The sequence below is a fragment of the Alligator mississippiensis genome, chromosome 16, assembly GCF_030867095.1.
Source record: "Alligator mississippiensis isolate rAllMis1 chromosome 16, rAllMis1, whole genome shotgun sequence".
NCBI lineage: Eukaryota > Metazoa > Chordata > Crocodylia > Alligatoridae > Alligator > Alligator mississippiensis.
In genome coordinates this window covers 6,365,293-6,389,092 of record NC_081839.1, presented here as the reverse complement: position 1 = coordinate 6,389,092, position 23,800 = coordinate 6,365,293, and the positions used below count along the sequence as shown (strand labels likewise).

Genomic DNA, 23,800 nt, shown 5'->3' with positions numbered 1-23,800 from the left:
AGGGAAAAGTATTTGCAAACGTCTCCTGGTTCGGAGGCAGATTTTGATTAGGCCCAGGTCTCTCCACTCTTTTGCTAAGAGCAGTGTTTCACATGCACAGCCATTTCTAGCAAGTTAACTCAATCCACAGCTGAGAGATGTTCAGCCAAAGGGGAAAAAAACACACAAAAGGAAGCAGGGGTGGAGGTTGTAGCCGTGTTGGTCTGAGGACACAGGCAGACAAGGTTCTTTGGGTAAATCTGATATCTTTTATTAGACCAACTCAAAGTCTTTTGGACTAACTCAGTCTTTTACTAGACCAACTCAAAGTCTTTTGGACCAACTCACAGTCTTTTATTAGACCAACTCAACTAAGTAGGTGATACAGGCTATGACAACCACTTAATGTAGTAAATTGTGGCAGCAGAGCTAAGCAGTTAAAGCAGTGGCCTTAGATTTGGGTTATAATCCCATCTCTTCCATTGGATGACTGAATGAAACTGGGCTGGATTTTTAAAGCTGAGTGGGTGTATAAAGCTGCTGATAGGTGCCTGCCTTGTGGGATTTTCAAAGTTCCTATGCATATTACCTGGTGTATTTAAATGAATGTAAAAATGCTGTATCACACCTAGGAGTGATAATTGAATGGTACTGAACATAATGCTCACAGCAAATACACATAATCCAGGGGTGGGCAAAATGCGGCCCGCGGGCCGGATGCGGCCCACCAGGCCATTCTATCCGGCCCGTGGGCCCCTAAAAATTTATAAAATTAATATTAATTTGCCCCGACTGCCTGTCATGCAGCCCTTGATGCCTTGCCAAAACTCAGTAAGCGGCCCTCAGCCCAAAATAATTGCCCACCCTGACATAATCCCACAGTCACCTTGAGCCTCCACTTGTGAGCAGAGCTGATTGACTAGGAAATTGCACATGGATAAGTTTGCAAATAAAGGCTGGGATTGTCAAAGGATGATGTGGCGTGCCCACGATGTTGAGTGTCCTATTGGCGTTGAGTGTCCACGACAATCACAAGCACCAGGTTCAGCTCGCTCTGACCTATGTGATCTTATGTCCATTTGCGCATGAAGGATCACTGCACATTCACAGAAATGCTCATTAATCCCCAGAATTTCATGTCATTGATTGGGAATGATTAGGTGTCTGAAAATTCATTATGAAAGGTCATTGCATGTCACTCATTATGCTCCCGTTCTAAAGCATTCAGTTATGGCATTAGGATGCTCTGCAGAAGTAACTACCATGCCGCTTAGGGGACTGATCACACAATGGGCATAACGAAGGAGCAAAGAGAATGCCTAATGAGCAATCAGCTGGCTGGATTTGGTCAAACCCACTGTGTGAGCGCTGTTGAATAAACGCATTCATGGGGTTTGGGGTGGGAATGATTTGCTAATCAAAAATGGGACCAACTTCTGAAAAAAAAATCTCCTTTATGTGAAGCTGTTCAACCCGCTCAGCTAACAAGTAGTCCTGGGATGAAATTTGTTCACCCAACCCATTTCTCATACAATTAGGAATAACAAAGTGTAAAAATCAAAGCAATAGGGTCCCCATTGCCCTGCTCCTTCTCTTGCCCTCTACCAGTGCAGCATGTGTGTAAAATGCTAACAAATCTCAGTGATAATATTTTACAGCTGCTGTTTTGCAAATGACTGCTCGCAGATCACCAGAGAGTCTCCCCAGCTCTGTTCACCGATCGTTCAGAGAGCACTGAGGGAGCTAAATTCACCAAATTGATTTTTTTATGTTAATTCTGCACCCAGCTCTGGTCCCTCTGGTCCGTTCATTCTACTAATGTGCATGTGTGCGTGTGCTTGCACGTGCATGCATGTGTACCCCTGTGTGCATGCAGGCATGCATGTGTGCACATGCATAAAACTCATCTGTGTCGTGTCTAATTAGAATTAGTACTTTCAAGGCCCAGTTCTCATTTACACTAAGGCCCTTTAAAAACCTTTTGCAGTATATAGAGGGCTTAATATGAATTAATCATGTGCATTGTTACATGTCTGCCGGAGTGGCGTGAAAACAGGATGGTGAGAATCAAATGTAGTGCTCATGTAGGGGACAGCATCAGCATAAAGGGAATCTAGCGTCGGCAAAATGCCTTGTGGTTACAGCTAGTGAAGACTGACATCATCTTCACCATCATTTCATGAAAATGTTATATGTGAAACTGTATTTTTTGCATTAACAATTGTAAAGCATTTGGGTACAACAGTGCTGGGGCCAGTTATGGACAGCTGGATCGTAATGAAGAGAAATACTGTCCATGGAAGGATGGAAGCAGTCAAATATTTGATGTAGGGGGCTGGATCTGAGCTTGAAGGGAGGGTTTGGGGAGGGCTAGATGCACGTGGAAGATGAGGTTTGTTGAAATTTGAGTCTCAGTTTAGTTGAGTCCAGGTTTAGGGGAAGGATATGAGGGACTGGGCTTGAGATTGGGGTGAAAATGTAGAGATAGGTCAAATATTGGGTGACAGTGTGAGTTTGTGGTGAATGCTTGGGAGTTTGTGCACAGCCCTTTGGTCAGCTGGGCTCTCATTTCACCCATGGCAGCAGACCCTTCTTGCCTAGTTTATCTAATGCGGGGAAGGGAACCAGCAAGGAATTTGACACATGGGACATATCACCTTACTTCTCTCTTCTTTTCCTTTTATTCCCTCAACCTTTCCTTTTGCAGCATGGAGTGATAGTCGCAGATGAAGAGGAGTATTTCATTGAGCCACTGAGCCCAGGAGCCAACGTCAGCGCAGGGAACGAGGGCGAGGGAAGCCCGCACGTCGTGTACAAGCGATCGTCTCTCCAGTACCCACACATGGATGCAGCCTGTGGCGTGTTAGGTATTTGTGCCAGTGACTCCAATTCTCTCCAGTGCAAGCTGGGAATTCAGCTCCATGTAGACCCTCATCCTCAGCTCTTTGCTGCCCCTTGTAGCAAGAAGCAGCTCTGCATTCGAGCCAAATTTGTATCCTAACTATGAGAACATGGCATTGCCCAGATTGTTCAAGGGTATAAATCAAAGAAGTCAAGAATGCTGCTTCTGGAAACCTTTTTAACCCAGGCTAAGACACTATAGCATTTTGTCCCCATCTATTGATTAGAACATATCCCAAAGGTAATATCTTGCTAGGAGGTGCTCCAATAGCTCAAGCAGCACAGGTCTGTGGGTGGATCTAACAGTTTTGGTCTTGCTAGTGACTTGTGGGGTGGCAGTAGTATGCCACTATATATGAATTATGTTCCAGCCTTTAATTACATGATCACGTGCTGTTTTTCCCAGAGAACCCCTGTCTCATTCAGTGCAGAGGAGTTGGGTAGTGAAAGCGATAGAGGTTGCCAAAAGAGAAAGGAGAATGAATGGTTAGGGTGGTTGAATGCTGCCCTGGAGAACTGGATTCGATCCCTGCCTCTGCCACAGAGCTCCCATTCGATGCTGGGCAAGTCACTTAAAGCTTTTCATGGTTGATTACTAATTGTGCTTTCCGCATGTCTGGGGTACCCGACTTAAGATCCTGGTGGCTAATTTGCAGAAGAGCCGAGCACTCAAGCTAATGAGTGGTCTGAACATAGATAGTGCTGCATAATGCTATGTGCTCTGAGAAGTCAGGTTCTTATCACATCAAGTCTAAGGTCCTCCTGCGCCTAACAGCCCGTTGTGGTTAACCTTATCAAGGGTGGGAGGGATTTTGAGATCGTCTCGGACTGGGTGTTGCGGGATGGAATTAAGAGCACCCTTGTCAACAACCTAGTCTCAATTGAGAAGGTCTTCAAAATGCTCCTTCTAACGGGGTTGATGGGTCCCCTGTCCTTGATCAGGTCTCCTCCATCCTTAGGTCTCAAGAGGGTTGATCCCTGAGAGGTCGGACCATAGATGGCTTTGTTGACACTGAAAAAAAACCCATGCATAGCGTGGATGTTAGCAAGATGTTGCATCTCCTTCACTTTGTCTTCCCACCAGCTATTCTTCATATTGCAGGTCCTCCTTTGGACCTCTGCCTTGGCTTGTTGGGAGTTGATGTCCTTCTGCCAAGCACAAAAGGCCTTGCACTTGTAGCTGATTAACGCTTGGGTCTTCCATTCATTCTCATCAAACCAGTCTTGATGTTTCCCAGTAGAGAATCCAAGCATCTCTTCATGGACACTGGTGACAATAGACTTCAAAGCACCTCGAGTGCTGCCAACAGTCTCCCACTGTCTGGATGTCTGACACCCATCCACACGTCTGACTCCAGATTCCTAAAGCAAGGTTTATTCTCACAGCTCAATTAAAGAGTACGCTTGAGAGGAGGGCAGAGAAAATGCTTCAAGGATGTCCTCAAGGCCAGCTTGGAAAAAATGCAACATCAATCACATGGGAGGCTATCAGCCTGGACCACCCCAAATGAGAAAGAGCCTGCTGCAAGGATCTCAGGACTTTGAGACCTTACAATGACAGCAGGAGACGGAAAAACAGGAGTGACAGAAACAGCACATCACAGCCCAAATCAAAAACCCAGGGCTTCCAACCCCACACAGAAACATGTGCCCAAGTTGCAGCAGAGTCTGCCAAGCCCAGATGAGCCTCGCCAGCCATCTTCAGACCCACAGATAACGCAATCATGGAAAGCAATCATCCTCAATGGCGAGGGACTGCTGAAGATTGTGGTTAATGCATACCAGTTTTTGTAGCCTACAGCACACAAAGGTGTGATGTGGCCAGCATTACATCCAGCTGCCTTTGATGCTCCAGCCCAAAGGAGCAAGTGGTACTGATTTACAGCTGGGTCATTTGGCACAAGTCCAGGGCAGGACTTAAAGTCACATCTCCAGAGCTGTAGCAAGCTGCCTTACCCCATTCTGTCACTACGCCCCTTAGGTGTCCCACGTTGGCACCCCAAATCAGTGACCATTTAGAGTCGAGTGTTTTTGTGCCTCAATTCTCCATCTGCAAAATGAGGACAATGGACTCTTCATATCGCTATGAAAATAAATTAATTTGTGTCTGCAAGGCTCTGGGATACTCTAGTTATGAGCATCACTGCAAAACTAATAATTCGGAAGAAATGAATAATGCTCCTTTTGGAGCAGGGTTGGACTAGTGTGCAGGAAACGAGGCCTGGGGACACATGCTGAGTGAGGAAGATGCAATATGGAACAGCTGTTCATTAATTGAGCACTGAATGAAACAATGGTCGTGCAGAACACATAGTACGTGATCAAAGGCAATCAAAGACTGTAGCATAACCTGCACACACAAAAGGGGCAAATTTAAGATTGCATGGGTTTTCTTAATCCTGACATCTCCCAGGTTTGAGAGCTTGACTTTGCAATGTTAATAATGTTCTTTTAACGTACTGTTTGTGCATGTGATTAATATATCTATATATCTCTCTCTATATATAGAGATATAGATATAGATAACTATATATAGATAGATATATAGATAGATGTGTCCCCATAGATATCTATGTCTATATATATAGAGATCTATATCTATATCTATAGATATAGATAGATATCTATCTATATCTATATATATAGATCTATCTATATATCTATATCTATATAGATATCTATATATATATCTATATCTATATATAGATAGATATAGATATATAGATATCTATCTATAGATATAGATAGATATCTGTCTATATCTATATCTATCTATATATATAGTTAGCGGTAAAGGAACAGATACCATTTCCTCTTCTTTCTCTCCAGAAAGACGGAGAAAAATGTTGTCTCGGTGAATGTGAAAATCTGTTTATAACCCGTGTACTCCCAAACTTTGTGTCCAAGCACCCCGTTCAATGTGTGCCTTATACATGGGTCTTGATGGATAGAGATGGGAGCTTGTGGATCTGTCAGTCCTGTACATGCCAGGACTGTGCTGGAGTCTTTCTGTGCCTGGACTGTGTCCATCTGCATTTGGTAAAAGTTGGTATGGGGCTGGATACTGTATAGCGGGGCTGTCTTTATTCTACAGTGATTTTTGGTGAACACGTACGGGGCTGAGAGGTATCTCGGGACAAAGGTTGTGTGTGTGTGTTTGTGTATGAGTTCCTATGGGTGGGTGGTGTGGGGGGGGGGTACGGCTGAGCGATGCGTCAGAACGGGAGGCTCTGTGTTAGGCAAGTCTCTGCGGGTGGAGGTTGCATGGGAGGGAGGAGTACACGGAGGAAGGTATTGTACGTACGTAGGTGAGAAGCTGTGGGCAGGGTGCCTTATTGAATGGGGTGGGAGCCCCAGGGGAATTACTGTTCGTGAGTGCACCCCTCTGGCCTGGACTGAGCCTTGGTAGCTGTGTGCCTAGGGTGATGTGTTTGCCCTGTCTTTTGGTAGCAGCACACCGTGTAAAGGGGAACACGGGCACGCGTGCAGATGATGCATGCATGCCCTATCTCCCCCATCTCTTGCTCAGCGGGCAGGGAATGATGATTTTGCCCTCTGTTCCCCAAGTGGGATGACCCCGAGGCCCGGCACACGTTTGGGCTGGAGATTTACGCTTCATTCTGGATTTCCTGCCCATGGATGGTTGAGTCGCGGCCGCCAGGCTCTGCGGTGGATGCCCGGGTGGAAAGCATGTTGCTGGCGGGTTACAATGTGGGAGACATTCATGTGAGACAACAGCAGTTTCTTTTGAGGAATCGCTGTGAGCTGCCAGAGATATTTCGAGTAGCAAAACAATGATGTCTTTGCCTTCCCCCTTATCCTTCCACTTGGAAGCGTCTGTTCTCCCCTTCTATTTTCTCTCATCCATCTCCTCCCCCTCACCTACTTATCATCCTTGTCCTAGAAGAAGTTCAGTCTAGGCTCCCCCAGAAGCTTTGCCCCCCCACCCTCTGCATGACCCAGCGGGTGCCAGGAAAAGTGTCCTTGCCATATGCAGGGCCTTCAGTCCTTGCTGGATTGCCGAACAGGGTCATCTCCTTTGTTTTTTGAGATGGTGCTTGGGCTACACGTCTAGCCCCATCCCATGCACAGTAGCAGAGGCAGGAGACACATCCTTGCTACAAAGTGCTTGCAAACTCTCTGTCTCACAAGGGTGCTGTGAGGAAATAGCTATCGCAGGTTGTCAGACGGCGTGGTAAATAGTTAAGAAAAATATAGTAAACAATGCACGCGTGCGTGCGTGTGTGCACACTGGAAGGAATTATTGCTCAGGTGTTTTAATGTCCCTGTGCGGACAGTAGAAAATCTTCACCCACGTGGAAGCAGGCAGAGCTGCTGTCTGTAGCATGTAGCACGATGGCAGTCCAGGGCCTGAGATGGCTTGTGTGTCTGTAGGATTTCTGACCTCTTTTCCATGAGTAAAATCTCCCCATCTAGCAAGTTGCACTGGCAAAGCATGTCACTTCCTAGATGCGTGTCTATACACATGCCCCAGGGTAGAGACGTTTTAATTAGAGCAGCTCCCTGATAGCCGCTCTAATTAAAACGTTGCAGCGGCACGTGTATCAACCACCCCACATGGCAAAATGGCATTTTAACTAAAGCTCATCTGACAAGTACCCCTGCTGTCACGTGAAAACACGGGATGCTTAATACACGTGATGGTGAGGCACAATGAATCGAGTCTGTGCCGATGTGTTGTAATTAGAGCATGTCAGAGCATGTGTATAGGCACCCAAAGGCTCCCACCGACCTCTGTAAAGGAAGCTGGTAAAGGAAAGGAGGAGGCTGGTGTTTTGCAGTCAGGATCAGAGGATGCAGAGGGGAGGGTGCTCCCAACTGCCCCGAGTCTTTGGCTGGTGTGTGTCCCCCCGCAGGATGCATTTGATCCTGAGGATGTCAAGCTGAGATCCCCCTCCCGTGACACGTGAGCCAACGTAGAAGCACGGCTGTAAGGGATGGTGCTTCTAGGAACAGCATCACCTTTGTGGCAGCGCCGCCGGGGAGTGAGGAGGGCTGCATCCCTCCTGCTCCCGCCAGAGCGTCAGGAGACGACCTGGATTTTCCTGGCCCCGCTCCTCCCATCGTGGCTCCCAAAGTCATGTTACGCAAGGCAGCCAGCAGACTCCCCTTGTGCTGACTCCTTGCCACATTCCCCAGCTTCCAGACGAAAGCGAGTCTGTTCCCAATTGTTTCTTGGAAAGCAAAGACCACGGAGTAGGAGCCACAGGCCAAATACAGTTCAGAACAACCACAGCGCAACTGGCCTCGGCAGTGACATCCCCTCCTGTCGCCCCACAGTCTTGACCTGTCCTGACCTCCCCAAAAATCCCCCTTCTCTGCGGGCAGCAGACCACAAGCTCTCCCCAGTCAAGCCAAGTGGCCTTGTCTGAGCTCCGTGAGGTCGGATTCAATCACGTTCCTAGATCCCCAAATTAACCCCACCTCCCCCATCCTGCCCAGGAGGATGTTTCAGTTTTATCACTGCTCCAAAGTAGAGGGGCATGGATTCATTTCTGCCTCTGGTTTCCTACCAAGATAGCTTCAGTGGGACCCCTAGCAATGGGCACTACAATTCCCGGCATTCAGGATGCTCCTCCCGCAGTGCCGCTGTGCTGGGCAAAGTACGGCAGTAGGGAAGGAGTATGCTCAGCGGGGCCAACTCTCTTTGGAGACAGGCACTTGAGCCAAAGCAGCTCGGTTTATCAGTCAAGGCTGAAGCAAAGTCCTCCATCTACTGTGAGTTTAGGGCAGGGGTAAGCAACCCCTGGCACAGGTGCCAGAGTGTGGCATTGAATGCATTTTGCTTGGCACGTGTGCCTCGGGGTGGACGGCAGGGAAGGGGCCAGGGCTGCACTGCCACTACAAGGATCGGGCCCCTTGTGGCTCCCCCACCATCTGCCCCTGGCACTCCAAATCGAGGTCACGGGTGTTTTTGGCAACTCCGCCCAAAATATTGCTGACCCCTGGTTTAGAGGTTGCAACCACTGCTGAAGCCAAAACCTGTATTTAGGGCTGGAAGATGAAGAAAGGAGGGGGATGATTTGCAATGGCTTTGCTTTCATGGTATGTTTGCATATTTTCTAAGTGGCAGAGCCATAGGGGAGGGTGGAGATGGCTGGAACAGCAAAAGATGCCACAGGTAAGGACTCAGCTGTGTTGTGGGAGTTGTGTGGGGGATCCCAGAGATAGCAAAGGGGCTGTAGGCTGGCGTGAAGGAGAAGGGGTGGCCCTGAGCTTGGGGTTGGGGTGCCAATGGGGACTGGGGGTCAGCACGGGGAGCTTTTTACAGGTGTTATGCACCTTGTACCTGACTGCAGCCAGTGCCCTTGCACGTCACATTCCTAACACTAAAAATCACTCTCAATGTGGTATTTCGGGGCAGTATATACGCCTTAAAGTCCCTTTCTTTTCCCAGATGAGAAGCCCTGGAAAGGAAGACATTGGTGGCTGAGAACACTAAAGCCCTCCCCCCTGAAGCCATCAAGCAACCACAGCCAGCGAGGCCAGCTGCCCCTAAAGAGATCTGTCAGCACCGAGCGCTACGTGGAGACCCTAGTGGTGGCTGATAAAATGATGGTGGGGTACCACGGGCGGCGGGACATAGAGCAGTATATCCTGGCCATCATGAATATTGTAAGTGTTATACCCACATCACAGCCCGGCTTGAGGTGTATAGCATGGGAGCCTCTAGGTGATTCCTGCAGCATGGCGGGTGGGGAAGTTTGCTTTCTTCAAGGGAAAAGGAGGACGAGCAGGGGACGGTGCAGAGCACCGTGCATATAGAGCAGCCCATGCTGGCCATGCCCTGAAGAAACAATGGCAGATCAAGGCAGGTTACGTGCCTTCTTGGCCGGTTTGATTTGGAGCAGGGCCCAAACTGACCTAAACATAAACCCCCCAAACCCGCTTGCTTATTTTCTGGGGAGGGAGAATCGCAGTGGGCTGGAGTGTGGAGTCGGGTGCCAATGCACTCAAGTAAGAGTGGCAGAATCTGGCCTCAGATGGCCATACTACGGGCCAGATCTGCTACGAGAGGAGATAGCCTTTGAACAGCCTTGCAAATGATCTCTTATGATCAGCATTGCAAATTGGGCAGGAAAACAGATAAACGTAGCATCATAGTCATAGAAAATGAGGGTTGGGAGAGACCTCAGGAGGTCACATCTAGTCCACCCCCCTGCTCAACGCAGGACCAGCCCCAACCACATCATCCCAGACAAGGCTTTGTCTAGCCGGGTCTTAGAAACCTCCAAGGATGGAGAGCCCACACCCTCTCTGGGTAGCCTGTTCCAGTGTTTTACTACCCTCCTCATGAGAGAGTTTTTCCTAATATCCAACCTAAACCTCCCCTGCTGCAACTTGAGCCCACTGCTCCTTGCTCTGTCATCTGCCCCCACTGAGAACAGCCCAGCTCCATCCTCTTTGCAACCCCGCTGCAGGGAGTTGAAGGCCGCTATTAAATCCCCCCTCGGTCTTCTCTTCTCCAGAATAAATAAGTCCAGTTCCTTCAGCCTCTCCCCATAAGTCATGTCCCCCAGTGCCCTAAGCATTTTGATTGCCCTCCATTGGACTCTCCAATTTGTCCACATCCTTTCTGTAGTGGGGGGCACAAAACTGGACACAGTGCTCCAGATGTGGCCTCACCAATACCGAATAGAGGGGAAGAATCACTGCCCTCGATCTGCTGGCAACGCTCCTACTGATGCAGCCCAGGATGCTGTTAGCCTTCTTTACAACAAGAACACACTGCTGGCTCCTGTTCAGCTTATTGTCCATTTTAACCCCCAGCATCTTTTCTGCCAAGCTGCTGCTTAGCCACTTGGTCTCCATATGGTAAAATGCAATAGCAATCTGCTGTCATGATTCAGGGTACAAATTGATCACCATAAAAATTAGGAAACCAGTCTGTGTGTGCCTAACTTCTGTTCTGTTATGGGTCTGGACCAGTTTCCGATCACTTATACGGGTAAAAGTGTAATGTCTACCTGGCCTAAGAGACTGTGGCATTTCCTGCCCACGTACATAGTCATCTGCAAAGCTCAGACCCAACGTTTTAAGCATCTGAACAACTTACCAGCAGATAGATGGGTGTGGAGCTTTACCGTTGTGCTAGTGTATGCCCTTGCTTTGCGGCAACTGGAAGCTGAGGCACCGTTTTTCACTTCTTTTTCACTTTCATACTGTTTAACTTCCTCAAACAGGCTGATAAAGGCAGCTGTGATGGAGCTGCCAATGCATGGCAAAGTCCTGCCCGCTTTGGCTCCACAGCTGACATATAGTGCAGCTCCAAAGCCAAAAGCCTTTGCCCCCTGCATTAGCGCTTTCTGTTAGAGTCAGGCCGAAAGCAGGACCCCAACTGAATGCTCCTTGCTTTTGGAAAGATCTGAAATCCAAATCCAGACCCCATTTTTGGACAGTGTTTATCTTTGTGGTCAACTCTTCCAACACAATGAGGCCAAGACCCCTAAAAACCAATGCCCATGGATTTCCTCCAGCAAAGGGCAGCAGTGTGCACCCACCCAGGCGCTCCCCACCCGCCGCTGCATTGTCTCAGTAACAGCGAGCTCATTTTTAAGACTCGTCTTTTCTTGTTTCTTGGAGGTCAGGTTGCCAAACTTTTCCAGGACTCGAGTCTGGGCAATATTGTCAATATTCTCGTGACCCGACTAATTCTTCTCACCGAGGATCAGGTAACATTTGGGGGGGGGCTTCTGGGTCTTTGCCAGCCCGGCACACCTGAACAGCATGGCGGTTCTTCCATCACACTGCTGAGCTTGTTGTATCCCTGCATGTTAAAGCACGAAGCCACGGCTGAGCAGCCCAGGCATAACCAAGTCGAGCATCTAGGTAAAGCAGGTTCTCCCGGATGCAAAATGCTTGCCGACTTGCTAAATGTACCAAGTCCCGTTAGAGAAAAGGGACCTGCTGTGTTAAGAAGCAACCCAGGATTCACCAGCCACAGTTGAATGCACCACGGTATCTCTGTGGTCTTGAATCCTCCCACACCACCTCGCTCAATGGGAGAGGGAAGGGGATCTCCGGTTGTTCTGGGAGAAGGTATTCCCGGTTCACCGCGTCATGGTCTCTTTGGGGACATAACAGGACTGCTTCCCTTCCAGCCCACTTTGGAGATTAACCACCATGCCGGGAAGTCCCTGGACAGCTTCTGCAAGTGGCAGAAATCCATCGTGAACCGGAACGGCAATGGAAACGCTATCCCTGAGAACGGCATCGCCAGCCATGACACGGCAGTGCTGATCACCAGGTAAGGCCCACACCGCTCTCTGAGCATGCATTTGCTGAAGGGTTGCTGAAGAGATAACTGGGGCTCTTACATAGGTGTTTCCCCCAAGTCCCCCCACCCTACATCCCCATTCACGCACAAAACCATCTCACTCAGGTATGGCGGTGCTTTAAATTCACACGAGTCAGTCCAGCTGGGGCTGTGGGCTGCAGCCTGCGTGAGGTTTGCCCCCAGGCTGGTAACTCAGCCACACACTTTGCAGTGAGGACGCGGACTAAAATACCTCCAGTGCTTTCTCACAGCTCCCCTTGGATGCCCAGAAAGACAAATGCATTCTCCTGCATGTTACTGGAAAAGACTCATAAACTGGTTCAGTTTATTGTTACACCAGCAAACACACAACAAATCCTCCTGAAGTCCTTGGGGATGCCCAGGAGGAAACAGGAACTCAAGCGTGGTTTGCACTCCAGGACTTGGCTACCCTGGGTGTCAATGGTCTGAGTTAACTCTGCATTGAATACCGAACCCAGACTTGCAAACGCATGTGCCATCAGCGCTAGACTCTTGAAAGGAGGCAAATGAGGGCGGCTTGCGTGATGGTGAGTGCCGTGCCCTGCCCAAAGGAGGGAACCACTGTAATTAAGTTGCAGCAACAGATAGAGAGAGTCGGGTGGAGAATAGGCGCCGTACATCATGCAATTCTTTGAGCATCAGCACATCCCTATTTATCAAAACCAGGTGGTTCAAGCACCTGCATTGAACGCCTTCAAGAGTAAATTGGATGCTCATCTTGCTGGGATCCTATGACCCCAGCTGACTTGCTGCCTTTCAGGCGGAGGGCTGATATTCTGAGGTCCCTTCCAGCCCGAATGTCTATGAAATCTATAAAATCTATGAAAATCAGTGGGATATAAGCACATGCTCAAGTGCATTACTGAACTGGGGCCATGCTGGCCTGCCTGTGCAAGTATGCTGACAGTGCGGATGTGGGACTTATACAGGATGCAAACAGCAAAGTGCATTGGACGGCGTCACACGAAGGTTTCTCCGTGCTCAGGACAGATGGGAACTGGAAGAACTGTTTGGGGCCCGAGACTGGAATGACCCTGGTGCTGGCGGGGAGATTTAAAGGGCGCTGGCACAGCTGCACGAGGCCGGCCCTCGGCCAGATTGAGCCTTTCACTGCGCACGCGAGCACGCCGTTGTAACGGAGGCACGGAGGCCTCCGGGAGTTGTCAGCTTGGCTATGATTTGCACCTTTTTTTGCCCCCTCAAGGCAAAGGGGAAGGTTGTAAAATGCAAGCAGCAGACGAGGGAGTCTCCAAGTGGGAGCTGACTCCCTTTGGCTTCCCCGCACACTGCTCTCGCTCCAGTTCCCTTCGGCTGCAGGAGCTGCACGGAGCCTGGCTCATGTCAGAAGAGCTTGTGAAATTTTTACAGGGTGGAAGGAGGAGCCAGCGAAAGGCCCCGTCGGCCTCAGCTTCACCCTTCCAGGACTGCAGCGTCTGTTTTCCTTCCCTCGCCCTGCACGTGTGGCGTACAAACGCTGACTCCGAATTCCTCGGCTTCCCACCAGATGTTTGAGCTAACCCTAAGCAACTCCTCGGCCCCGCGTTCCTGGGGCCAGCTCCTGCGCCAGGCCTTGGAAGGGGCACATCCGGCCCTGTCTCTAATAAATTCCCCGTCTCCCGATAACATCTTGCTGAGCTGTGGGCTTTTTGCTCTTTCAGAGACGTGTCAGATCAGAACCTCAGACGGGTTTCGCGGAGTCGGCTCGAAACAAAGCAACAAAAGTTTTTCACTCGCTTGGCGAGGGGGTGAGGGGTTTGCAGTGAGCAAGAGGCCAAGAGACATTTTCGAGGAACATTTGCTCTTAACCCATTGCATGGCTATAAGCTTCACGGGGTAAGAGAAGCAGCCATGCTTAATGACGGGACCTGGGCCTGTTCACAGTCCCCATTGCACAAACTTCTTCCGCGGCGCTCAGTCCCTGCTAATGATCTTCAGCAATCCTTGTTAATTATCTGTGCACCTTTCATATGCATCTAAGCCCTGACCAGCACCACACCTGCTTTTGTATACCACACAGCTTGTGCATCTCAACCCAGCCCCATCCTTGCACTCACTCCTGGTACCCTGCTGATAGCTGACGGCACCCTGGACTATACCACACAGCTTGTGCATCTCAACCCAGCCCCATCCTTGCACTCACTCCTGGTACCCTGCTGATAGCTGACGGCACCCTGGACTATTCAAGCTAGAGATGCACTGCTCGTGTGATCTATAGCATCTGATGGTATAGATAGTATAGATCATAATGGCAAAGAAACAAATGTTTGGGTGAGTGTGACAGGGAAGGGACAAAGAAAGGGACGCGGGTGTTGAGGGCAAGTATTCGGATTTGCCCGAGTGAATCCGAACTTCGCTCTGCGGCTTTAGCTGTTGCCGAGTGAGACTGAAACAGCTGCTGCATCCCACTGTAGAGAGGGCTGCATCTCATTTAGGGACTGGAGTTTCCTTGATTGCTGTCCTTTAATCTTTATGTGCCAGGAACTAAAGCTGTGTAAATAACCGCTATTTTGGCTGAACTGGGAAACTGGGAGGAAAAAAAACCTTATTTTGGGTCAACCCAGGGCTCGATCTTGTGAAATTTTTCATTGCCTAGCAAAGTCAAAGAAACTCCATTTTGCTTTTTGTTATGCTTTTCACTCAAGCTTTTTAAATAATGTTAAAGTGCATTTCAATATGAAACACCCTTTAGAGCTGCAATGTTTCCTTCCAACTTTTTTTTTTTATTTAATTCTTTTTTCTTTCCTTTTTTTTTTTTTTTCGGATTGAAAATAATTCACACAAATGGATGGGAGTTTGCTTTGTGTTTTAGTTGATCCCAGTCTGCATTGTCCAGTGAAAATGGTCTCATGCAAAAAATGTCACCGGCTTCAATAATGGTAGCAGGTGGAAGGGGACGGTCAGGGCACCGTTGTACCAGGCCCGGTCCAGATGCATAGTAGTGGCTGCCACTGCCCCACAAAGACTTGTTGCTGTTTAGGACACGGGCTATGGGCGTGTGTAGACGAAACAAAATTTCCCATTTACGTCGATGCAACTGCATTTGTGTTTGTTCATCCAGCGCCTGGAACCGGTGCTGCATAACTGCAAATAAATTGCTATAGGGAGCATCTGGCGGGTTATTTGCCCCTGCTGACATAGGGATGTTGACTGGGTAAGTCAGAGAAATGGGTAGAGCAGTTTGGGTCTATGTGAGAGGAGCTGAGTTATCTGTTCAAACTCAACCATATTTCAGGTTTGAGTAATTGAGTCCGTCCCCCATCCCCATTCCCCCTTTCTTCCCTGCACCCTGCCCCATTACTGCATTGCACGGGACCTGCCATACCTCTTAATCCCACCAATGATACACATACTCTTTTGTCCCACAACACACCGGAGATCCACCACTTCGGAGCAGACTCGATTAATCGAGCTGATGCAGACCGCGTGGCACCACGTGCAGTTGTATAAGCAGCAAGATGCGCGTCAGCAGGCAAAAAATGCACCTTGTATAAGTGTTTTAGTTCAAAAGCGCGCCACTGCCATTTTCTCAGCGCTGACACGCACTTGGCCACTTATACGACTGTAAGCGTCACAACGCCCGGCGCTTTTCAAAGCGCCCGACGCTGCGGTGCTTGCATGTGTAAAAATGCCCATTCTCTGGATGTGGCACCCCCACACCACATATCTTGAGTCCTCAGCTGCGGCTTAGATGAGCTTCTGGGGGTTAGTTGATCCAAACCATTATGGCCCACTGTGAAAAACACACAGTGGATCTCAGCTGGGCATAACTGGGGCAACGCAAGGGCATCTACCGCCTTGCCCCTGGCATTGTGTGCGGGATGCTCCCAAGCACACCCCCCAGCCAGCCCTATTTGCACACACTAAACCCCAAAAAAGGCAGCAGTGAAGCTGCTTGGAGATAGCCCCTGCAGTCACTCTTAAGCACACCAAGGAGAGGAGACGTGGTGTAGACATGCTCTAAGTGACCCAAAAAATGCAGTCTCTTGGCAGGACTTCTGTTGTTCTGTAGACAAGCCCTTAATTAAGCAAGGGCCCAAGTCACAAATTTTAGATTTGGAGCCAACACGCATGTGTCTTCCTGTCTGCGGTTTCACTTGAGGGCTCTCTTTGATATCTCTCTGTATCGCCCTGTGCCTCAAGTAAGAAAATCCTCAGAGAAGATTTATTCCCTCCCATTCAAGCCACGTGAATAGCTTGGGCCAGCTTTGAAAAATAAAAAGAAATTGGTGCAGAGCCGCTGAAAACAAAGCATTTTTACTATTTGCAGCAAGGTGGGAAATCAAATAAAGTTCCCTCCCAGGTCAAAGGAAATGCTGTGTTTCATAGTCAAATGATGTTAATGGCTCTTTTTTTAAAATAAAAATGGAAGGGAAGTTCAAAACAAAAGGTCATTTTTAAACAGAAAATTGAAAAATGTCATTTTGACTGTGTTGAAATGAAACGTTTTAACTTCATTGTGGTTTTTGGATTCTAGGGGTTTTTTAGTCTTTTACTGGAATATTTTTGTTGAAGCCAAATTGGACTCCTGAACATCTTTGGTGTCATCAAATCTGCATCTCTTTTGTCAGAAAAAAGTTGTGGCTAATACATGTCTCCCGTTTTTACTCACCGTGCCTTGATGATCTCTGGATTTGAGCTCAGCCTGACTAATGTGGGGAGCAGACTAGACAACCAGGGCAAACACGCTGCTCCCTGCTGCCATCGCTGCCAACTCCTCTGGTACTGCAAGGGTTAAGTCAGGCATCTCAGCAGATCTTAGCTGGTGTAAAATGGTCAAAAGTAGCCATGATTTTAGATATCTCCTTTGTCAAGTGGCCCACCAAAACCTGGTTAACTGAGACAATGATTTTTAAAGTGTCAGCCTTGCATCAGTTTTCCCATCTGTAAAATGGGGCACATGGAAAAGTAAAAAAGATAAAGCCGTTAATGTATGTGAGGCTCTTGGACTCTGATATGATGGGGGCTATTCAGAAGGCTGATAGGGAGAGGCATAGGCTGGGGAGCAAAGTACCGTGGGCAATATGTGGTATAGCTGGAGTGAGGCATTGTTGGAGAGGCATTGCGGTTGACCAGCTACATCACTGACTGGTTGGTAGCTTCTTTCTTTCTTTCCATCTCCGCATTGCTTTGTTGTTTCTGATGGAGTGAAACAAGAAGGGACTGTTCCTTCTGGAGGCACCTGGCTGGTATGTGGCTCCCATGATCTCCTGCCCACTCAAAGCCCCACGCTATGAATCCTGGGATGACCAAAAATCCTTTGCTAATACTGGTACAGTACTTACAGCTGCACAACTATAAATATATCTGAAAAACCTGCACCCACCAGCCCCAGGCAAAAACTCCATGGAGGTTAAGATACTTTTTCAGTTATCAAATAACGATTCTTTCCTTTGGGAGGAAACCAAACCATCTAACGAAAGGGCGCTACACTGGCTTTTGGGGTTGCTGATGCCTCTTCTTTCTTTTCTTTCTCTTTTCTTTCAGATATGATATTTGCATCTACAAGAATAAGCCGTGTGGCACTTTAGGTACGTGGTCATCCTGCTCCAGAATCTGTGGTGGTCATCATACGTTGCTCCCATATAGCTCAAGCAGCGATCTGAACATCAGTAGATCCCAAGGCCAGTTTCAGAGGTTAGGTGTCTAGCAAGGTGGTCCAGAATTGCATGGGCTGTGGCTGGTGGTCTCCTGCCTCATCACTAGAATATTTTCTGCCATGGTGGCATGATGGCAGGTTGTTGGGTAGTGTGTTGGAGAAGCTTCCCCTCCTGGTTCCCATGCTGTGCTTGCCCTGCAGATACATGAAGAATTTAGTGTTCTCAATATAGCAATGAATCAGGTCACTTAAAATACCATCTGAGCCTTGCCTGCTTTTTTGTTGTTGCTTGAACCCTAATACTGAGAGTGCACTGTCTGTGCAGAGGGCTTGAAGAATTTGCTGTCATGAGCTCAGGGATGTTTCTGGGTTGTTGAACAAGATAAATGGAGGCAGGGTTGATTCTGAGTAGTGCTGGCACCAACCAAAGCCCCTGGGCCAAACTCTAGGATCGGCACTTTGTATCACAGCAGCAAGCTGGATAGGACCTCAGTGCTGGCCCTTTGTAGGCAGTTCTTCAAGCCAGGCTTTGGATCCAAGGTTTTGGTGTGGGCCTTTCTCAAGTTCCAGGAAGAGCCAACCCCATCCCGGGAATGTCAGCACTTGTGTGACCAGAACCATTTCCTCTCTGTGGAGACAATCTGGGATTAAGATGAGACTTGGCATTTCCAAGCCTTCCTCCAGCTGCCAGTCATCTTGCTGCAAGTACTTTCACTGGCGGCACTGAGGGTAATGGGAGGCTCAGATGCCAAAGCCCATAAAACCACTGTCCCATCCTGCTCTGAGGCCTGATTCAAAGCCCGCTGAGATCAGGGGGCAAAGTCAGGACATTTCCTGACCTAGTCAGACACTAGTCAGACACTAGGTTAAGGCTCACAACTAATATTGAGCTTTAAGCCCATTGCTGAGCCCTTGTCTGTGCATCATTGCACACATGTGCAACCTCTCCAAGCCAGCCTCCCGTGCTAATGGCAGCTGCCTTTCCTAGGGCTGGCCCCGGTCGGAGGAATGTGCGAGCGAGAGAGAAGCTGCAGCATCAACGAGGACATTGGCCTGGCCACGGCCTTCACCATTGCCCATGAGATTGGCCACACGTGAGTTTTGCTCCCTGAAGAGTCCTTTTAGGTATCCCTTAAAGCAAAAAGCATGCCTATTTTGGCTATGCTTATTGGTAATGAGCTCTACAATCCTAGTTAAAAAAGAGCATTATATCATCATAAAGATCCAGAAACTGCCGTGCCAGATTGGACCAGTGGTGTGTCCAGTCCGATATTCCCCATCCTTGCCCAACCAAGTCACATCCAAGTCCAGCTGGTCCCAGAGCCCTGCTCTGCCAGATCCCGTCACCGATGCTTGTGGTCTGATGTCTTGCTTCCTTGCACATACTGGCCAGAAAATGGACCATCCAGTCCAATGTCCTGTTTCCAGTGCTTGGAGCTGCGGAGTAAGACAAAAAGCCTAATGTAGCTGAACAAACTATAGCGCATGGAAGGGAAATTTCTCCTTGACCTTCATTGATAATTGTCCTATGCCCTGACGCCTGAGGAGCAATAGTACCCTGACATTTTAGCCTTCTTTGGGACAAAAGCTTGTACTGATTTTGTTTGTACAGCACCTAGCACAACAGTTCCAGTTAAGACCAGTAGCTCCACATGCAGTATGCCTCAACCTAAATATTAAGTAATAATAATTCATACATGTCTTCAAACCAGTAGGTCCTCATTTGTAATCCTGCTCAGCTGTGCACCTCAATAAGAAAAATAAAAAAGCGGGATCATGTGTATTTAGGTAGGCTAAGCTAAAAACAGTCCGGCCTTGTGCTCTGGGTTTTTAGCTGCCACTTCCATAGATCAGAAAGGAATTTTTGCCCGACACACAACATCGTATGGTTGGCATGAACATCGGGAAGGAAATGGAAGTGAGGTGGGAGGTTGGGAACTACTGGGGGGCAGGTCAGAAGAAAAGGAGGTTCCCAGAAGGGGCAGCAACATCTGAATCGTGACACCCTAAAGTCTTCCCCTCGCTGAGCCAGAGTTCCTCCATCACCACCGTACCCCTTGGGGTGCATCTGAGCCGTAGGAGACTGGCCAGACCCAATATCCCAGCACACGCTGGCCTCCCCGGTTGCAGTCTGAGGACACCCAGGAGGGACATCAAGTGCAGCTCATGTCTTTGTTGTCTTTGTGATGTTCTCTAGATTCGGCATGAACCACGATGGGGTCGGCAACAGCTGTGGCTCTCGCGGGCAGGAAACAGCCAAGCTCATGGCTGCTCACATCACCATGAAGACCAACCCATTTGTATGGTCTACGTGCAGCAGGGATTATATTACCAGCTTCCTGGAGTAAGAAACCCCTCTAGTTATGCTCCCTTTCCCCTACAGCTGAGATCCTTCTCCAGCCTCTAATGATTTACAAGGAAGGGAAAGCCAAGGGGATTGCCCCACATGCACACACCCCATGCACAATGTGTTCCCTGGCTCCCAGCATCCAAATCCTCCCTGCTTTCCTTCCTCCTTCTCCCTTTTTCCACTGCTTGCATTATCATCTGCTAAAGACACTAACCTCCTGATTTACCCTGCCCCACAGCTTGGAGACCCTAGCAGCGCTTCCAGTGGCTCCTTGGGACGTCTGAAAGGAGTCTAGGGCAGGCAGGAAGCAGAGAAAGGAGTATATGTAGTGGCCCCAGTGTTGGAGCCCAGTTGGAAAAGAGCTAATTCAGCCCCTTGCCCTGTAATTGTTGAGGAGTGTTACAAATGCAAACCTTATTCGTGGATCCCGAGGCCTTGAGCTTTCCCTCCGTTCCAGCAAGCTTGGCCGGGACCTGGGGCTTGCCGTGAAATTCCAGGTCTGGCAGCTCATGTTTGGCTGCAGCAGAAATCTCTCCTTTTGACCCCCGCACCCACAACATAGCAAAGCGCATTCCTCCTGCAGCACTGGGAGACTGTTGCAGCAACTTCTGTTGTCCTCACGTAACCCTGCAAGGTCTCAGCTGGGTTGGCAGAGAGCGGTGAATTTACAGCGCGCTCCTTTACCATACGTTCTCTCCACCCTCGCTTAACTCCGTAAGCTTGAGATGCTCTCCTGTGCCAACGATCTCACTTGCTGCAAGGCTTTGGGACCCAGGGCTCTGAGAGTGATGGCAGGGGCTTTAATTTAAGGAAAGGGTATGGCTGCAAGGGGGGGATCGAGGAGGGGGCAGGGGAGGAATTGTTCTTGCAAAACTTGGATGATCCAATTAAGACCTGGCAAATAGGAGAGGCCTGGAAGAGTGAGGGGTTTCCACCAGCTATCATTCATCATTACACTTATGTGGTCCTACAGTCAGTCTGGACAAAGAGCTTTGCAAAGGCAGCTGCTTCTTTTCCCTCCAGGCACGTGAGGAAGAGGTCTACAAGTTCTCAGTGCCCTCAGACCGGCTCCATCCAGCCATGCATTGTCCAATAATCCCAGTATCCAAAGGACTTCTTTACTGGTGGACAGTGCTGGCAATAGGACACAAACCCTTTAGGCCGGTGCTTCAGGTCTTGTGGGCATTGGGACCACTTGTGTACCTGAAATGAAGCCTATGGTCCAAGTGCTGTGCTATATCTGGACCATAATACTTAGATCTTATATCTGAGGATCTCAGAACACTATAATAAGATGGATCAAACCCCAGAAGCAGTCCTGTGTGGTGGACAGTGTAATCTCCATTGTACAGACAGAGGAAAAGAATCCCAAAAGGGTCTTTGGGAAGGGGCACCTAACTCCCTTAGGCATTTGAAAATCCCTTCCAGAGTTTTAGATCAGTGTTGCCGGACTTGGGTTCCTAAACATACACGATGGGTATGTGCACCCCCTGTGATTGATGAAGGCTCAGCACTGTACCATGGACTTCAGGCTGAAATGTGGAGTTAGGTGCCCAGCTTTAGGTCCCCAGTTAGCAGGTATTGCCCAATGTGGATTTGGCCACGATCATCTGGGATGTCACAGAGAGACAGATCCCTTTCTCCAAGACACGGCCTTATATTTTGGACCCCAAACTAACCTCCCTGACTCTTTCTCCTACCTTTTCCCTGCTACCTGGGGGCCCATGTGAAGTGAGCTCATCCGTTCAGCCTGTATAATGCATAGAACTGCAAGCCCAGAATCACACCGCTCCAGAGCTAAGCGGGAGCCTGCAAGGCAGGTCCAGAGTTTGACCTATCCCTAGTGTCAGTCAGGTAAGAAGAAAGTTGAATCCCTCGCTCCCTCTCTCTAAGCCCCATCACTGAAAACTCAAAGGGAGCCCTTTCCCAAGTCCAGAAAGGCACCGTTCATTTGCTCCCCCCGTTTTATTTCATTTTCATGGCAGGACTGGCATTTCCCAGCTGCCATGGGGCATGGAGGTAATGAGAGACCTCAGGAAAGCATATCCCACTGACATCCCTTGCTCCAAATATAGCAAGGCTTCTCAATGCTTAGCTCCGGGTTGCTAGCAGTTCAGCCCCCAGCCCCTGGTCACAACCCTCCTGTTCATCGACAAGAGTTTCCCGTTAGTGACTCTTTGTCTCTTCCCCCTTCCAGCTCAGGGATGGGATTATGCCTGAACAATGCACCTCCCAAGCAAGACTTCATCTACCCAACCGTGGCTCCAGGGCAGGCCTACGATGCGGATGAGCAGTGCCGTTTCCAGTACGGAGTTAAATCTCGCCAGTGTAAATACGGGGTAGAGAGCCTTCCTGCTTTACTATTGGTTCCAAGGGAGTGGAGGGCAGGGCTGTGCCGGGCGAAGGGCTTGGGCCACTGGTGCGTTTCTTCTGCCACCCACGATGCTTTGCTGTCTTGCTTAAAATGAAAGGCACTCGCACCGCCCCTGTGAGCTTTGCCTTGCTCATCGAGGGCCAGGCCAGATCTGCAGATCCACTCGGCTCGGTTTCCATCGGCTCCGCCTGATGGGAGGCGTTTAATTAATTCCCATAACATCCCAGCTCCCTGGGGATCAAAGTGCTGTAGAGGGAAACCAGGCTGCAATCTACTCATCCAATGCCCTCTTCAGTCGATGGGTGGAGGCAGGGAGGTGTTACAGAGATCGTTTCTATTATCACTGCCAGGGGTCGCCTATATAAATTCCCAGCTCATGCATGATCCTAAGGAAAACCTCTCCAGTGGGCATGCTACCTCGGTGAGGCAGGCAGGGCCGTTTCCAAATATCTGCCTGGCTCAGGTGAGACTGTCCCAAGGGACGTGCTCTTGAGCCCCTTCTTCCCATATGGGGAGTTAAATGTAGCCAAATTAGGAGCTCTGCTCACCACCGGTGGGTCTGTGGAGCAGCAAAGCCAGGGTTCGAAAAGGCGACCCACCAGGAGGAAGAGATGGATGGGCCCCACACATGGATTTCCAGTGCAAATCCAAAGTCCACTGAAGCCAATGAAGTTGCTCTTAGTTTACACCCGCATAACTAGGACCAGCCTGGCCCTTCGCCCAGAGAGCCCCGTAGGTGCGGTTCCCTTGCAGCAATTACCATCCCGAGAGTGATTTGCTACTAATGGCTTCTGAGTTCACCCACAACTCCCGCAAGTTCATTCTGCTTAAAAGTCAGAGCGAGGCTGTTTTCCCTGGCAGCGCTTCCAGCTTGCCCTGGAGCTCGGACACCCCGCTGGATTCTTTCTGCTTCTCACGTCATCGGCAACAGAAGAGAGTCTGAAACCTGAATTTTATTGGTCACTTTATCAAATGCCTGAGGCAGAACCGTTTCCTGCTCATGCTCTTAAAGCTATGTTGGATCTGTCAGTTTGGTAGGGCTGCAAGACAATATCATCCATTCTCTGGGACCCATCAGGAGGTAGCCTTGGCCTCTTTAACCCAGCAAGAGCAGAGCAACACCCGGAAGCTGAAGCCAGGAGCATTCAAGTTAGAAAATGCATGCTAGTGAGAGCATTTAACCATTAAAACAAACTACTTGGACAATAGGAGCCCAGATGCTGCAGTGTATACAAGAATAAGTTGCATGGAAAGATCACCTTTGTGGTATGCCCTGAGTGA

General features: G+C 49.1%; 1 protein-coding gene across 3 annotated transcripts in view; it reads left to right on the top strand.

Moving 5' to 3' along the window:
• The window catches only part of ADAMTS10 (ADAM metallopeptidase with thrombospondin type 1 motif 10), an 87,043-nt gene that overhangs the window by 28,885 nt on the left and 34,358 nt on the right, over positions 1 to 23,800 (top strand). For all 3 annotated transcript variants that reach the window (XM_006265659.4, XM_019485371.2, XM_019485370.2), the window contains exons 4-11: positions 2,687 to 2,846; positions 9,299 to 9,516; positions 11,490 to 11,573; positions 12,003 to 12,148; positions 17,684 to 17,727; positions 18,784 to 18,889; positions 19,993 to 20,139; positions 22,343 to 22,484. In XM_006265659.4, coding sequence (XP_006265721.3) covers positions 2,687 to 2,846; positions 9,299 to 9,516; positions 11,490 to 11,573; positions 12,003 to 12,148; positions 17,684 to 17,727; positions 18,784 to 18,889; positions 19,993 to 20,139; positions 22,343 to 22,484 — 1,047 coding nt within the window. The remainder of the gene's footprint in view (positions 1 to 2,686; positions 2,847 to 9,298; positions 9,517 to 11,489; positions 11,574 to 12,002; positions 12,149 to 17,683; positions 17,728 to 18,783; positions 18,890 to 19,992; positions 20,140 to 22,342; positions 22,485 to 23,800) is intronic.